The sequence below is a fragment of the Monodelphis domestica genome, chromosome 3 (genome assembly GCF_027887165.1).
Source record: "Monodelphis domestica isolate mMonDom1 chromosome 3, mMonDom1.pri, whole genome shotgun sequence".
Lineage (NCBI taxonomy): Eukaryota > Metazoa > Chordata > Mammalia > Didelphimorphia > Didelphidae > Monodelphis > Monodelphis domestica.
Genome location: NC_077229.1, coordinates 107,743,731 through 107,760,694, shown reverse-complemented (window position 1 = coordinate 107,760,694; position 16,964 = coordinate 107,743,731). Strand labels below are relative to the sequence as shown.

The 16,964-nt window shown below is 44.4% G+C and overlaps 1 protein-coding gene across 10 annotated transcripts in view; it reads left to right on the top strand.

The window, feature by feature from the left end:
• ADGRB1 (adhesion G protein-coupled receptor B1) overlaps nt 1-16,964 on the top strand; it is a 290,949-nt gene that overhangs the window by 170,298 nt on the left and 103,687 nt on the right. For 7 of the 10 annotated variants that reach the window (XM_056820734.1, XM_056820738.1, XM_056820736.1 and 4 more), the window contains one exon: nt 12,637-12,778. In XM_056820734.1, the coding sequence (XP_056676712.1) occupies nt 12,637-12,778 (142 nt within the window). Of the gene's footprint in view, nt 1-11,856; nt 12,227-12,636; nt 12,779-16,964 lie in introns of those variants that run through there. The other 3 variants (XM_056820742.1, XM_056820741.1, XM_056820740.1) reach the window with 2 other exon arrangements.

The following is a 16,964-nucleotide window of genomic DNA, read 5'->3' as shown; positions in this document are numbered from 1 at the left end:
TGAGGTCTTCTTTGGAGCCAAATGACCCATTCCTTGAAGGCCCAAGGGACCAAAGGTTCAGTCCTCAGCTCCTCTCACTCTAGTACCTCCTCAGTAGGGAAAGGACTTAGAAACCAGAAAGACCAATCCATCAACTTGTTACTGCATCTGCATCCAATCTCCTATGTGTCTGGCTTTATAGGAAACTCCATGAAATAAGAGATAGAAGAAGATGGAGATGTGGCCCGACCTCAGGTTCTGCCCCATCATCCTCCACACTTTCCCCTCTAACCTCACTACAGAGTTAGGCAAAAAAAAAAGGACATATACATAGGAAATACTAAAAAAAGTAAAGGGATGGTATCAGAAAATCTTAGAACCATAGAAATCTTAGAATCATGGTGCCTTGGGATGTTAGGACTTAGAATAGAGAGGCAGCATAACGCATAGAGCACTAGCCTTGGAGTTGGAGGACTTGGGTTCAAATTCTGACTGCCATTTATTACCTCTGTGACCTTGGGTAAAACTTTTCATGATCCTTTTAATTCTAATGCCTTTCTTCTATTGATTATTTCCTGCTTAGCTTAATAGTATGTAGCCTACAGCTTAACACAGGATATATTTAAGTATAACTTAATATAGTAATATAGCATATTAAATATTAATTGAGTATATAGCCTAATAATATATAGCTTATTTATTTGTAGTTGTTTGCACGTTGTCTTAGCCATTAGACTGTCTTTTACCTTTCTTTGTATTCCTAGCCGTTAGCAGTGTCTGATACGTAGTTTATTGACTGACTGATAGAAACTGTCTGGACCTCAGTTTCCTTACCTGAAAATGGGGGACTAGACTAGCTTACCTTCAAAATCCCTTTTGGCTCTAAATCTGTAATTCTGTGGTCCTTTGAGGGAAAACTCATTGGGAAAGAAGTGGATACCATGCCATCAGGTGAAGGAAATGGGGATATTTAGTCTGATGAAGAAAACTTTAAAATGTTAGAATCACAGAATCTGAGATCTGGAAGGAACTTCAAAGGACTCATAGTTCAGTTCCTACACAAATCATAGGTCCACTCTGTGACAGTCCCAAGCTGTGGTCACCCTCCCTCCACTTGAAGACCCTCAGACTTCTGCTAGAATTTTGTAAGTGAAAGAAAATTCTGAGATCATCTAGTTTTAAACCCTAGTTCAGGGTAGCCTCAAGTGTAATATTAAATGTAAGTTCTATAGATATCTAGAGAAGCTGGAGAACTGGGGGCATTTTCCTTAGAGAATTCAGGAATTGAGCTAGAACTTAAAGGATGCAGAAAATATGGAAGGGAAGAGAAGAAATGGAAGGCATCTGAGCAAGGGGGATGAGCCAAGTTGTGAGAGAGAGGTGGGTTTCTAGTCTTATAGAATATGCAACTTGTAGAATGTTACTCCTTTATTTTCCAGTGAGAGAATGAACTAAGGCAGAGAAATGGAGAAATGGGACCAAGGTCACATTGAGAGTTGGTGGCAGATAATAATTCCATAATTCCAGTTCCATGTTTCCATCTCCAAAGTCAACTCTTCTATTCTGGGGGATAATGAAAGCCAAACTAGTTAATTTTGATTAGATAATGGAGTCAAAATTGGTTTGAGACTTGGGTTCATGTAGTGGCTCAAGAGACAGAGGTTGGACCCAGAGTCAGAAAGACCTGAGTTCAAATCCAGTCTCAGATACTTACTAGCTATGTGACCCTAGACAAGTCATTTAATTCTGTTTGCCTTAGTCTTCTCATCTGTAACATGAACTGGAGAAAGAAATGGCAAACCATTCCAGTATCTTTGCCAAGGTAACTACAAATGGGACCATGAAGAATCAGACATGACTGAACAATAACAGAGTGTAGATTGTGGAGGACCCTGAATACCAGGTCAAGGACTTTTATCAGAACTGAGGCGTTATTGGGGAGAGCCATGAATAGCAAGGTGAGGGGTTTGAACTTTTATCATGGAGGCAATAGGGAATCATTAGAAGTTTCTGATCTGGGAAGTGATGAGCTGATTCCATTAAACTTTATGTCTCTCCCCAGCCCCCTGTGTGCTCTCCCCATCCTACCATTGCCGTGCACAAAGTTTGGAACATTGAAGATGCTTAAATTAAAGATTTTTGAATGAATCAGTGGGGTGTTTTGGAAAGATCATTCTAGCAGGATGGATATTTATTATGTCCCAGCTCACATCATACTAGGAGTCCCTGAAGGCTTTGTTTAGGGTTTAGTGTCCTGGGTCCATCTGGATAGTTTCCCAGGAACAGCATCCTTTCTGTCCCTCCAGGGACATATTGGTATCACCCTGGGTTTCCCAATCAATGGATGCCCATTTCAAGGGAGGATTAATCAAGTGACAGCCCAGAATCTATTGATCAATTACTGATCCACCCCATGACAGTGTCCCAACCAGGTCAGGTCCCTACTATCAGAAAAGTAAGGATGAAAGAGAAGATAGTGTGGAAAGGCAGGAAAAAGGATGAGGCATAGCCCTGATCTCAGAAGGCTTTCTTCTCAGGGAGAAAGACCTGACTCCTTCCCTCACATGAAAGTAGAGACACCTTTAAAGAGACACTTTTCTGAGGGAAAGACATGTCCTTACCTTGGGGCAGACCTCCAGCGAATGAGAGAGCCGGGCCATACATCCACGCAGGCAGCACACATGCTTGTTAGAAGATATATAGAGCACTGTACCAAGCAACGCCACAGGATTATGTTGCAGACTGCTGCAGAGAGCTATTGAAGGGGCGCCAAGTTCTGGAGGGATCGGAGCAGGCTGGGGAGGTGGCAGTCTCTGAAGACTACAAGGAGAGGAAGGTCTCTCAGCTGCATGGAGGCGGGGTGGGGGGGCAGTGCCTTTCTGGGAGCTTAGGGTTTAGAGTGAGTAGGTGCCGTTAGACAGAATGACAGCCAAACCCCTCCTTTGACAGATGAGGAAACTGAGGCCCAGAGAAGGAAAGGCGCTTGCCCACCATCACACAGGTAGGAAGAAACAACCAGAATTCAACCTCTAGGATCACTTCCTTTATTGTTTACTTGGGGAAAAAAACATTCTAAATTTATATAATTATAGCATATCTTGTTCACTTTGCTAGGGTATATGGTGATGCGCTTCCTGCTTTTGTTTTTTTGTTTTTGTTTTGGGGGGAGAGTTCTGAGAGATTTTGATCACTTTTCCCAAAGGTTGGATCACTCTACCTTTGATAAGGGAAGGAGCGTAGGGTAGCTACACGCTCTATTGAGATAAATAGACTTGACACTGCTCTTTGTTGCATTTTATAACTAATTTACTTTAAAGATGAGGATTATCAAACCTTAATCCTGAAGGGGAGCAAGGTGACTCAGTGGACAGAGAGCCAGTCCTGGAGATGGGAAGTCCTAAATTCAAATCTGGCCTCAGACATTTCCTAGCTGTGCGACCAGGGGCAAGTCACTTAACCCCCATTGCCTAGCCTTCACTACTCTTCTGCATAAGATTGTTTCTAAGACAGAAGGCAAAGGTTACAAAACAAAACAAAACAAAAAAAAACCTCTTGTTCTTATTTGTATCTTCAATTGACAAACAAGAATTCTCTCCAAATATTAATATTCCGTATGCAATTTGGCATCTCATAGTATATAGTTCCCACTCAGAAACAATGGTGTCTATGCCTGCCCTGGTCATATCATGTTTGGGGTCTGGGAACCAAAAGTTAAAGAGAAGATGGGAGGCTACACCTGTCCTGGTCATATCTTACAGCTCTTATCTTGGATTCTGGGCATCAAAGGTTAAGAGGAAGAGGGGTCGAGCAGAGGGTCATGGAAAGAGCCCTACATTTGAAATCAGAAGACTTGGATTCAAATCTACTCAGAGAAATTAGCTGCTTACTAAAGTTGCTCCATCCTTTCAGTGGAGTCTGACTCTTGGTGACTCCATTTAGAGTTTTCTTGGCAAGATATTAGAGTGGTTTGCCATTCCCCAGCTCATCTTAAAGATGAGGAAACTGAGGTAAACAGAGTGAAGTGACTTACCCCAAGGTAAGCAGATAGTCAATAAGTATCTGAGGCTGGATTTGAACCCAGATATTCCTGACTCCAGCCCTGGTGCACTATATACTGTACCATGCTACAGAGACTTTCCTAATCTCAGCTTCAATTTCCTATTGGTAAAATTAGGAGGTGGGACTCATTAGAAGTTTCCCTGTCACTTCAGGTCCTTTCCGATTCAACATTTATGACCTCTGGATTTTCAGATGGGCTCCAAAAAGCTTGAGAGTATCTAGGGGCGAGTAACTAGTAAGGGGAAGAGCCTCAAAATGAGGATTATAGTATGTTACACTCTATGTATATTATAGAATATAATACTACATGAGTATAAATATAACATACATACTATATATTATATGTATATAATAATATAATATACTATGGGTATATATACTATATGTATATTATGCTATACAGTATATATATTCAATATAGTATATAATATATAGTATATAGTATATATCAGTATATGTACTCTACATATATACTATATTTATATTATAATATACTATGTAGTATATTATAGTATAGTATACTATGAATATATATACTATGTGTATATTATACTATGAATATATATACTGTATATGTACTATATATATTATAGTATATGTTTTAGTCTACTGTATAGTATAGTATATTATAACTATATCTACTATATGTATATTATACTATATGAATATTATACTACATGAATATATATGCTATATATATAATATATTATATTAGTTGAAGATATTATATTAGTTGAGAAAGCTCTGGGGATATCTGTCTTGGAGAAGAAGGACACTTGGGGAAGGGGAGATAGTTACATGTAAGACCAGTTCCACTTGTTCTGTCCAGAGCGATGTGGGGAAGTTGCCAAGGAACGCATTTAGGTCTGATCTGAGGAAGAGCCTTGCTACGAATGAGAGCTGTCTGGCAGTGGACGGGCTCCTTCGCAATATCAGTCGCCCCTCACTAGAAGCCTTCAAGCCAAAGCAGCCTGACCTCCTGTGGGGTATGTTAGAGAGGGGAAGGTGCAGGAGTGAGACGGACTGGACAGGCTCTGAAATCCCTTCTTGCTCCAGGATTCTGTCTTGAAATTTCATTCTTCTCCCTGTCCCCTCGTGCCAGGCTAGAGAAAAGGATCCCTAGATTTCCTGGGATTGGGACCTGACAGAGTACCTTCCCCAGGGCTCCTTCGGGGTGAGTCGAGGTGAGAGGAGGGAAAAAGGAGGAGCTGCTGACCCACATTCATTGGAACTGGGATGGGGGAGGAGGGGCACTCAGCTCCCTGACCTAGTTATTTCAGGCATGTGTAGCCCAGGACAGCAAGCTCCTAGCAGGGCCACCTAACCCTCCTCTGGAGCCAAGGACAAGGGGTTAGAAAAATAAGGAGAGAGCAACCTTTTATTACATCTTCTGCACCCCTGTGGAATATAGAGAACACTGGAATTGAGGTCCGGAAGTTTAGGTTCTAGCCTTGGCTTTGGCACTCACTAGTTGAAATCCCTTGGGCAAGTCCCTAGACCTCTCAGTCTCAGTTTGTTGCTATTCAATTCTGTCCAGATCTTCCTGACCCCATTTGGGGTTTTCTTGGAAAACATGGTTTGCCATAGATTCTCCAGCTTATTTTACAGATGAGGAAACTGAGATAAACAGAGTTAAGAGACTTGCCCAGGGTCACACTGCTAAGTAAGTGTTTGAGGCCAGACTTTAACTTAGGAAGATGAGTCTTCTTGACTCATAGGCCTCAATTTCTTAGATGTCTCAGTTTCTCCATATGTAAAATGAACTGATTGAACTAAAAAAAAATCTAAGTACCTTCTACAGCATGCTATGATGCTGTGGTGGGGGAAAGTGAGAATTTGGGGGAAGCAGTTTTAACTAATAGTAGAAGAGCTTTAAAAGAGCTTTTAGGAAGAATTCGCTGATAGTATAAATCTATGAACACATTACGCAGGAGCAACAGTTCTTAACCTTCGATCCATGAACATAATAAGCATTTAAGGAAATGAAAAAACACAAAGAATTACAAAGGAAATCAATTCTATTGATTATATATAATTATATTGAAATACAGTCAAAATAGCATTGTTTTAAATAACATGTCATTGGGCTTCAAGATAGATTTTTTTAAATAAAGGTTACAAAATAATAAAATAAAGGTAAGGGTTCTTTAGTCTTCAGACTCAATGAGCTGCAATCTTTGTGCCCCAAATCTTTTTCCTTGTAACAGCCACTTGGCTCTGATTCCTTACTGGCTTCTATGGTTACCCAGAACTAGTCAGTTGCCTCTGACCCAGTGTCTGAAAACAGTAGTACCAGACCCCTTCCAGCTTCTCTTCTCCACAATCCATAGCTGCAGCTCTTTCATCTGGTCAGTGTATAGCATGAGAGCCTCTTCGACCTGGCCCTCCAGTCCAAGCTCCCCTTCTGTTGTCAAGGTTAATTGTTAATTCCCTGATGTTAGGCCATGTGCCTGTAGAGTTATAGCAAAGGCTCGATGCTTCCTCTGAAATGTAAGACTATCTGGGCACTGAAAAACCTCCCCATTTACTTCTGGAACCTTAGATGGACCCAGAGATCCTTGGATGGATCATTAGATGGTTCTACTCCATCCTTCTGAATGGAGTAGATAAGTAGTCATGAGGCCTGGGTTCTAGTTTCAGATCTTTCCTTGGTTGGCTACATGGTTCTGGCCAAGGAACTTTGCTATCTGGACCTCAGTTTCCTTTTTTTTTTTAATTTAAACCCTTACCTTCCATCATAGAATCAATACCGTGTATTGGTTCCAAGGCAGAAGAGCAGTAAAGGCTAGGCAATGGTGGTTAAGTGACTTGCAGAGGATCCATTTGAACCCAGGACTTCCCATCTCTAGACCTGGCTCTCAATCCATAGAGCCACCCAGCCACTCCCTCAGTTTCCTTTTCCATGAGATGAGAAGGCTGGCCTAGATGATATCTAAGGGACCCTATCATATACCTTACATAGAATCAGAATCTAGAATTCTTATTATTTCAGAGCAAGAATCATAGCACGAGAGATAAGACCCAGGCTCTCTTAGGCCCCAGCTCCAGGAGGGCCTCACTGCTGCTCTCTTATGCCAGAGCCTAAGCCAACCCAACAGAGAGAGCTGGGCCTGGCCCGTCTCCCACCACCACCTTCTGTGGAGGCTGATAACATAATTAGCACCGGGCCGAGAGCCACTCATGGCCAAGGCAAGCGTTTCCAAGGGCCTGCTTCATCTGAAGAGCAGGCTGTTTCCCCCCTTGACCATGGGGCCTCTGCTTCCCAGGAGGGAAAACAAGGAGCAAATCAGCCTGGTAGCTGGAAGGGACTTGAAAACAGAGAACAGAGAATCCAAGAACAGAAGGGAGCCTTAGAACAGAAAGCGTACAAGACCTTAGAATATATGTCGAAAGTGGAAATAATAATAACTTACATTCTTTAGGTTTACAGGAGATAGGAGGTTTCACAGAACTGCAGCATCTCAGGGTTGGAAGGGGCCTCAGGGGCCATCTCTGAAGCAAGGCCCACCATGATGTCCTTGACGAGTTGGCCAACCACTTTTAAGCTTCAGCATCTCCACTGAGGGGAGAACTCATTACCTGCTGAGGCGGTCCATGCCAAGTCAAGCAAGCATTTATTAAGCACTAGCTACGTTCACATGGGGGATACAAAGGCAGACAAAAAACAGGCCCTGCTGTCTAGGAGCTTATATTACAAGGGGGAGACTGCATAACATGGTACCAAAAAGATGCAGGCAGGATAAATGAGAGAGAATCCCCAGAGGGAAAGGACTGCCATTAAGGGAGATTGCATGGGTTTTTAGGCATCTTTTACTTTTTTTTTACATTCAACCCAATTTTGCCTTCTTAGTAGAGAGTTATGAATAAACACCTAAAATTACCCGTCTTTTGCAGGTAAGGAAACTGAGGTTTAGAGAAATTAAGTCTTAAGAAATTAAGATTAAAAAAAACCATTGTTTTGGAGACGTGTAGGATTTGAAGCTGTGTCAAGCCATGTTTTCTGACTCAAGTCCTGTTTGTCATCCATTTCACCATAGTCCTTAAAACATGGAATATAGAATATTGGAGATGGAATGGGCCTGAATCCATAGAATATAAGAATTGGGAAAGCCCCTTGAAACCATCTACCTCCAAATCTCCTATTTTGCAGAGTAGGAAACTGAGGCTGAGTGAAATGACTTCCCTGATGCCACAGTAAAGCTAGCAATGGAGCCAGAAGGCCATGCCCCCCTCTTCAGAATAGTATGGATAAGGGGGGCTTCATGAGGGCAAGGTCCATATTTCTGCCTTTATTCAGCTCTTTGAGTGTCCCCCATACTCAGAGATGCTGAATAGTCTGTTGACCTGGGCAGTAGGTGTAAACATTTAAGAACATCATTCCAGGTTTATTGAGCCAGTGACCAGTGACTACTCATCACACATTTGCCAGGGCAGGGGTGGGAGGGGGAGTGGACAAAAGGAAGGGACAATGCCTTTCCTTTGGAGAAGACTGATCTTAGGGTGAGCTAGATGGCAGAATGGATAGAGCACCAGGCATGGAGACAGGAGGTCCTGGGTTTAAATCTGACCTCATATACTTTATAGCTGTGTGACCCTAGGTAAGTCACTTAACTCCATTGACTAAACCTTAGAGTTTTTACTAAGACAGAAGGTAAAAGTTAAAAGAAAAAAAGATTGCCCTCATGTCAAAGAAAATGGCATCTTCTAAATGAGAAGACTGTACAGGGGAAGACATGATGGTCTGGTCATCAGAAAACCTAGGTTCAAATTTTTTTACTATCATTTATTGACTCATGTGGTATGGAACTCTTGGCCAATCACTTTTATTTTCTCTTTGCCTCAGTTTCCTCGTTTTTAAAATGGAAATGATAATGCTTTTAATACCCATCTCACGAGACTTTTGTGAGAAGCAAACAAGCTGCATGAGCACATACTTTGTACACTCTAATTGTAACAGTAACAGCAACAAGAATAATAGTCAATATTTATCTTGTGATTTATAATTATTCAAAGAATTGCTTCACAATAAACTTGCAGGATTAACTTCCACTTTATAGAGATATAACAGGACATAATGGATGGAGTACTGTTCTAAGAACTAGGAAGTCTTGGGTTCAAGCTACCACCTCCCACTTCCAACACACTGGCTATATGACCCGTAGCAAATGATTTAACCTCTTTGCAACCCAGCAATAGGGACAGTAGGGTAAAGGGATTTTACTCACCAGGAGTTCCAATATCAATAAAATCATAGGTTTGAGAAGGAGAGACAGAGACAGAAACAGAAACAGAGACTGAGACACAAAGACAGAGAGAGACAGAGGGAGACAGAAACAGAGACTGAGATACAGACAGAGAGAGATCCTGAAGCCCAGAGATGTTTATTAGTTTGCTAGAGGTCACACAGCTGGTAAATGTCAGATCCAGAATTCAATCCAATTCTTCTTGACTCCAAGTCCCATGCTAAGCACTGTGTACATGTCATGAATTGCTTTGGGGTGGGACAACTAGGTCACTTAGTAGAAGATAAAGCACCAGACCTGGAGTTGGGAGGATCTGGGTTAAAATATGGCCTTAGACACTTCTTAGCCATGTGATCTAGGCCTTGTCTTTTTGTCTTAAAATTGTTACTAAGACAGAAAATAAAGGTTAAAATTTTTATGTTTTTTTTTAATCTTAAATTAGCTGGCTATGGCTTTTCTGTCACAGGATGCAGAGAATTGAAGGAACCATGCCAAGTCCTTTTAGCCATCCCCAGTCCCCTCACCCAGCTTCACCAAAAAGATGGATAGTGGATCGATTTTCTTTCCTAAGATCTCCAGGGAATTAGTCAACTAATAGCCTTGATTGATGTTGACTGAGCCCTTGCTGGGAAGGCATTATAGTACAGAGTGAAGCACCCTGACTCGTCCAGCAATTGAGGGGTGAGAAGTAAAGAGACCTAGGTTCTCATCCCTGTTTCTCCACTAATGCATTCTAAGACCTTTGGCAAGTCATTTGACTTCTGACACTGTATGCTCACAGCCATAGTAACAAAGTCTCTTTCTTTCTTTCTTTCTTTCTTTCTTTCTTTCTTTCTTTCTTTCTTTCTTTCTTTCTTTCTTTCTTTCTTTCTTTCTTTCTTTCTTTCTTTCTTTCTTTCTTTCTTTCTTTCTTTCTTTCTTTCTTTCTTTCTTTCTTTCTTTCTTTCTTTCTTTCTTTCTTTCTTTCTTTCTTTCTTTCTTTCTTTCTTTCTTTCTTTCCTTTCTTCTTTAAAAACTCTTATCTTCTACCTTAGTATCAGTTCTGAATGGTAAAGGCTAAGCAATGGGAATTAAGTGACTTGCCCAAAGTCACACAGCTAGGAAATGTTTGAGGTCAGATTTGAAAAGGTCCTCCTATCTCCAGGCTTGCCACCCTTCCACTGTGCTACCTTCCTGTCCATATAGACCTCTTCTACTCTAGTTTACAAACTTCCTCAAAACAGCCTCATGGAGTGACAGGACTTTCATCATAGTTTGATGTGTAAGATTCAGAAAAAAAAACTTGCCCAAGGTCAGCCAGCTGGTTTCTATATGACAGGCTGCTGGCCCCAGTGAGGCTCATGGGAGAATAAATGGGGAAAGGACTCTGAGAAGAGCCTAGTGGTATGAGATAAATGAGAATGGTTGTGTGCCCATTCAGCCCACCCTCACCAAGTGCCTACTAAGTGCTGGGCTCTCAGTTGCCAGTACCGTGATTTTTTGCAACCAGTCACTGTGAAGCTCTGGAACCTGAGGGAGATGTGAGGAGAACCAGATCTCCTGGAAAGATGGGGCCCCTAGGCATGAAAGAGCTGACAAACACAATTTAGATCAAGGGGATGATCATGTTAAACCTCCCCAGAAAGATACTCATAGGTTGCCAGATAGGAAGTAGCCTTGGATATTGAAACAAGCTTGACTTTGGAGCTGGGGGACCTGAGTTAAAATCTCAACAATGACACTAATTGGCTGTGTAACCATGGGTAAACCATTGATACTCTCTTGGGTTTAGTTTATTCATTTATAAAATGATGGGGTTGGACCAGAAGGCAAGGCTCCTGCCAGCTGTGGATCAATGATCGTGTCATCTATGATCCTCAAAATTTAGACTCTGCACCATAAAGGATTGATTATGGGCAGTTGAGGCTCCCAAAGACCAAGGCCTAAATCCTGGTCCTGTGTGATCTTGAACAAGTCCTTTCCCTCTCTTGGGGCCTCATTTCCTCATGGATTAAATTAAGTTATCAGACAGTAGGATCTTTAAGACTCTTTCCTAAACCAAAACTCTTTGGATTGATGATTCATGGCCACTAGTCCCACCTGCCTTACCCTGGCCCCTACCATGGGCCATGGGAAGGGTCTTTCTCCTGCTCCTCCTAAGAAGAGGAAGCTCTTCTTTCTCAGACTTCTGGCATCCACCTTTTCTGTCCTCATGACCCCTCTGCTGCCCTCTTCTAGTCGCCTCTCTGAGACTTTTAAGGGTATTCCTGTCCCCCACACTCCCCTCTTCCTCCGTTGGACATAAAGTAGATACACTAATGAAAAAGCAGACAAAGGTTCCCACGTGTATGCACCTCCCCAGCCCACTCAACTTTCCCCAGTGTCCCCCATCCCTTCAAGTGCACGCTCTCCTCTCCAGATGCACATTCTTCCACAGGCATATACACTGCCCCCCTTCCATTCCCCCTTTGTTTCCCCTGTGGAGTCTTGGCTTCCCCCTCCCCCACGAGGCCCGGCTGCTGGGGGCCTGGGCCCGTAGGAGTGTGTGTATTTGTGTGAGTGAGTATGGGTTCTTTTTTTTTTTTTGGTGGTGGGGGTTGGGGGTTGGCTGCTCTCCAGACTTCAGCAATTGCCTGGCATCTCTACCCACTGCTGGCTGGGTAGGCAACTCTCTCTGTCTCTGTCTCAGTCTCTGTCTTTCTCCCCTCTCTCCCCTTCCCTAGTTTCTCTCCCCCATCTCTCATTGCTCCCTTTTCTGTCTCTCTTGCTCAGGCCCCCCTCTGACTGTGACTCCCTCCCGCCTTCCTTTCCTCACCTCTCTCCCTGGGTTTATCGGGCTCAGGCTCAGAGGGCTCCTGCTGCCTGGGGGCAGGGAGAGGGGAGAAGGAGCAAGCTCCCGGGCCTCAGGGGAAGCAGAGATATGGAAGCCAGGCATCTAGGGACTGGGGGCTGGGCTGCGAGCAGAGGTGAGGGGGTGCCTGGGTCAGCGCAGGCTGGGAGTGGGAAGATTTTTGACAGAAGGATAGCTCGATGGACTGATGGACAGACAGAGGCTGTAGGACAGACGGACAGCCGGCCGGCCTGCCTGCCAGGCGAAGTCCCCTTGGCTGTATTGTGCTGGCCAATGATCCCTTAATGATTTCATTCCTCCCTTCTCTGCTGCTGCCTCCTCTCACTCTGTGTTTTCTCTCCTTCATGTGTGTATGTCTCTCTCTCTCTCTCTCTCTCTCTCTCTCTCTCTCTCTCTCTCTCTCTCTCTCTCTCTCTCTCTGCCTCCCTCCTGCTTGGCCTCCCCCCCACTTCACCGCCCGCCTCCCCCCCTTCACTGCCTGCCTCTCCGGCCCCCCACCCCAACCACTACCTCCACCCCTTCCAGATCCTCCTCCTCCTCCTCCTCCCAGCTCGGCCCCTGGTCCTGGCGAGGCTGCCGCACGGTGCCCCTCGATGCTTTCCGAACCCGCTGCCTCTGTGACCGCCTGTCCACCTTCGCCATCTTAGCCCAGCTCAGCGCTGACGGGGTAAGTCCTGGGGAGACCCAGGGAGAGGGTGAGGAAGAGGGAGAAAGGGGAGAGAGAGAGGAGAAGGAGGAGAGAGGGTGAGGAGAGGGAGAGGGAGGAGGAGAGAAGGAACGGAAGGCAGGGAAGGAGAGAGATGCTGAGACACAGGCATACCCTCCATATAGACTTGATGAGAGAGAGAGAGAGAGAGAGAGAGAGAGAGAGAGAGAGAGAGAGAGAGAGAGAGAGAGAGAGAGAGAGAGAGAGAAAGGGAGAGAAGGAGAGTTGGGGTGAGGGGGATGGGGAAGAAGAGGGAGAGAGAGAGAGACAAGACAGGAAAGCTTCCCCAATGACATTGAAAGCAATAGATAGAAGGCGTCAGGTGCCTGCCGCTGGCTCTGCTTCTGCCTCTCTCCTTGCCTTGAAAGCACGGGACCAGGGGACCCAGAGGGAACTGGGGGAGGGGACCAGGGGTTTGTTCAGGGACCCTGTGGGTGGCCGGTGCCCAGCCAGGAAAGGCAAGCAGAGACTGGGCTGGGAAGCTTCGGTCAGAAGTGACTTAACGGGATGTTCCAATAGCTGCACAGCTCGGGCCAGGAATGAGGAAGGAAGGGAGGGAGAGCAGGAGGTGTCAGACAAGGGATTTGGTGTCCTGGGCTGTCTGATGCCTGGTCCTAGGGGCACCCCAGAGGAAGACCGGCTTGCACTGAACCTGGGGCAGCTTCATCATTCTCACCCCCCCACTCGTAGGCTTACTTGGACTTCCCATCTCTCCCTGAGTGTCTCCTTCCCTTCTCCAAAGAAATTCAGGGACTGAGTGGTCCAGGGGATGGAAGAGGGAAGGGTGCCTTAGCCATGGGGCTTCATATATCCATAGCATCTAGGCTAGAACCGACAGTGTGGTGGGGGAAGGAGCAGGAGTTTGGGCTAGCCAGGTCTTTCAGAAAGTTGGTGTTCTTAGACTTTAGCCCTGAGACTAGAGACTAGCAGAAAAAGCTGAGAGCTGAGTCTTCCGGGGAGACTAGAAGAATGAGCTGTGGAGTCTGGGGCATGGGAGGGGACATGGAGGAAAACCAGAGACTGTGAGAGGGAGTTTAGAATTTTGAAAGTATTGGAAGGGGTTTGGGGGTCTAAGTTGAATCTGTGCTCTGGGATAGTGGGGGAGAGCTCTAAGGAATTTGGGGATTAAAGGGAAAATGAAGGAATCCAAATCTAAAGGAGAAAAATAAGGGCCTGGGTAAATGGGGATTAAGGGGGAATTGAGGTGCTTGGGCATCTAAATTGGGGAGCCCACGGGCACTGAGAATGAGGAGGAAGAGTTCAGAGGGTAGGAGGGTGAGGACTAAGAAGAGGAACAGAAGGGGCCCAGAACTCAGGAGGGGTAACTGAGGTTTACAGTGCCCAGAAGTAAATGTCTTGAGAGTACTAAGAAGGCTTGGGAGGAAGCTAAATGGTCTGGGGATCAGAGAGCAAAAACTAAGAGGTATGAGAGAACTAGATGAAGGCTTTAGAGACCAGAGAAGGAAAGTTTTGGAGGGATTTGGAGGATTTACTGGGGAAGTAGAAAGGTCTTGAAGACTAGAAGGAAATACAAACAAGTATAAGGGTCTAAGAGAAAGGATTAAAGAAGCCCGGCACCTTGGAGGAAGAGCTGAGGGATTTGGGGGGGATTGAAAAGAAAAGACAGAAGGGCCCAGAACCTGGGAGAAGGAGCTGAGGGTCTGTGAGGGGAACCAGAAGGGGCAGAACTTGGCATATGAGGCACAGAGGATACCAGATTTACCTGGAATGGCAGAAATGGCAGAGATCTTAGGGACTGATGAAGAGGAGCTGAGACTTCCTTTTTTCTCTGCTTAACAGGGATGTGTGAGACCCAAAGCTTCGGGGTAAGAGACTGAGAAGAAAGGGAGAAATGGTGGTAATTGGGGGGAGGGGAGGGTTGTTCCTAAAACAGCATCCCTCCTCCCCTCTCTCCCCTAAGGCTCTGGCTATCTGTAAGGCCACATTACTGGGGGAAGCCTTAAAGCCTCCAAGATCCCAGTCAGCTTGTCTCTGTTAGTCATAGGTATGGTGACTAGGCTCTGATTTGGGGTTCCCAGGGAACTGGGGCAGAGCTTCTTTACCCATGTCAATCAGACCCATAGGAAAGAGGGAGGACCAGGCAATGGAGAGAATTAACTTGGCCAGGAGGAGAAGCAGAAACCAAGGACAAGGGCTGGACGTATTTTTTTTAATTTCCTGGTGTGTTATTATTATCATTTTTTACTACCAGTTGTGATTGCTCCAAAGAATAACTCAGTGTATTTTGGGGTATGGTGGGGTCTTTGGGTTTCCATGGGAACTCTAGAGGCTCCAGGGTACTGAGGGGGGATAGGATAGAACCCACTAAACAAGGATAGTCCAGCAATCCAACTCCATCCAAATCTTCTCCAGCCTGCTAGGCTCAGTGTTAGTATGACTTTGGGTAAGTCACTTCTCCATCACAAGTCTATTTCCTTCTCCTTAAAAGTGGGATAACCCTCTCCTTGATATCTGCCTTACAGACTTCTTATAAAGGAATCTCTTGACAAATCTTCAAGTGCCCTAAAGATAGGAACTTATTCATTTTGTCCTAGAGCTCCTTTTCTATTGACAGGGTCCCTATTGAGAGGGGTACTCTGTGACAAGGTCCATCCCAGGCATCCAGTCTGCTAGTTCCCTACCAGATGAAGCCCCTTTGTAAGGAATCTAGGCCAGTTTGGGGATCCACCCCTACCAGGAATTATCTGAATCCTTTGGCCTCATCTCTTAGTGTCTAAACAGGCTAATACAGAGCCTGTGAAGCTGGGATATTGCTGGGTAAGAAGAGAAATGAGCCCTCGTCTGAGAAGAGATACACAGCCTCAGGAAGTCCCTGGTCTGAAGTGAAGACAGGGACCTATATAGGGAATTGGCTTCCATCTATCTGGTATCAAAGCAATTCTAAGATTGTTGTTGTCTAGTTGCTTTTCAATTGTGTCTGACTCTTCATGACCCCATTTGGGGTTTTCTTGGCAAAAATACTGGAGTGGTTTGCTATTTTCTTCTCCAGCTCATTTTACAGATGAGGAAACTGAGGCAGATAGGGTTAAGTGACTTGCCCAGGGTCACACAGCTAGTGGTTGAGTCCTGATTTGAACTCAGGTCTTCCTACCTCTAAACCAGTGCCCTATCCACTGAGCTACCTGGCTCCTTTAATTATAAGATTAAATCTAGTTGACTATAGTACTCAGTCTTAACATCTGAAAAATGAGGGGGGACTAGATGGTTCTGTAAGGTTTTTCTTGTGATATTCTATGGAATTCTTGTTCTAATGAAATCAGAAAATAGTTATTAACTGTATTTCTTATATATAATAATATGTAATATATATTTACTATATATAAATGCATGACTAGACAAAAACCTTGTCTTGAGGTGAGTTGGTTGAGGGAAATTCCCCTAGCAGATGACAGTGCCACATTATCATTGTTATTATTGGTGGATCCAAGAAGGCCTCCTGGAGGAAGTGTTTTGGTATTTTCAGTCATCACAGGAAGAGAAAGGTCAAAATTCCAGAATGTTTATTGGTCCTTCCCTTTGAATCCAGTCAAAGGCAGATTAAGAATCATAGAACCAAATTCCTTTCGATCCAAAAGAGCATAAATCATCTAGTTTAAACACCTCATTTTGGAAATGAGGAAACTGAGGCCCAGTGGGGATGGGGAAGGGAATCACCCAAGAGCAACCAATTAATAAGTCATTAATTCAGCAAGTATTATTAGGGTTTTTTTTTTCTGTGCAAAACAATAGGTTAAGCTCTGAGAATACAAATACAAATTTAAAAAAAAAAGACAGTGCCTGCTCTCAATGAGCTTTTATTTTAACGTGAAGAAGACAACATGGCATAAGAGAAGTGGGGTGGGGTGGTAAGAAGAAGAAAATGTCCTTGTTGGGCAAGGGGGAGCATGGTGGCCAGGTCTAGAGGGGATCAAAACTGGAAAAGAGACAAGGGGAAAGCATGGTGGGCCTAGCATTTCCTCAAAATCCAGAAGGTTCCAAGCTCACCAATGGGAGGAGGGAGCTTTGAAGGCAGAAGCTTCTTCTAGGACCACCAAGATAAGAGCAGGGCCTGATCAGATTTGAAGGACAGGAATTCTTTCTACTACAATGCAATGTGAGGTGTCCTTTGCTTTGGGATCACATAGCC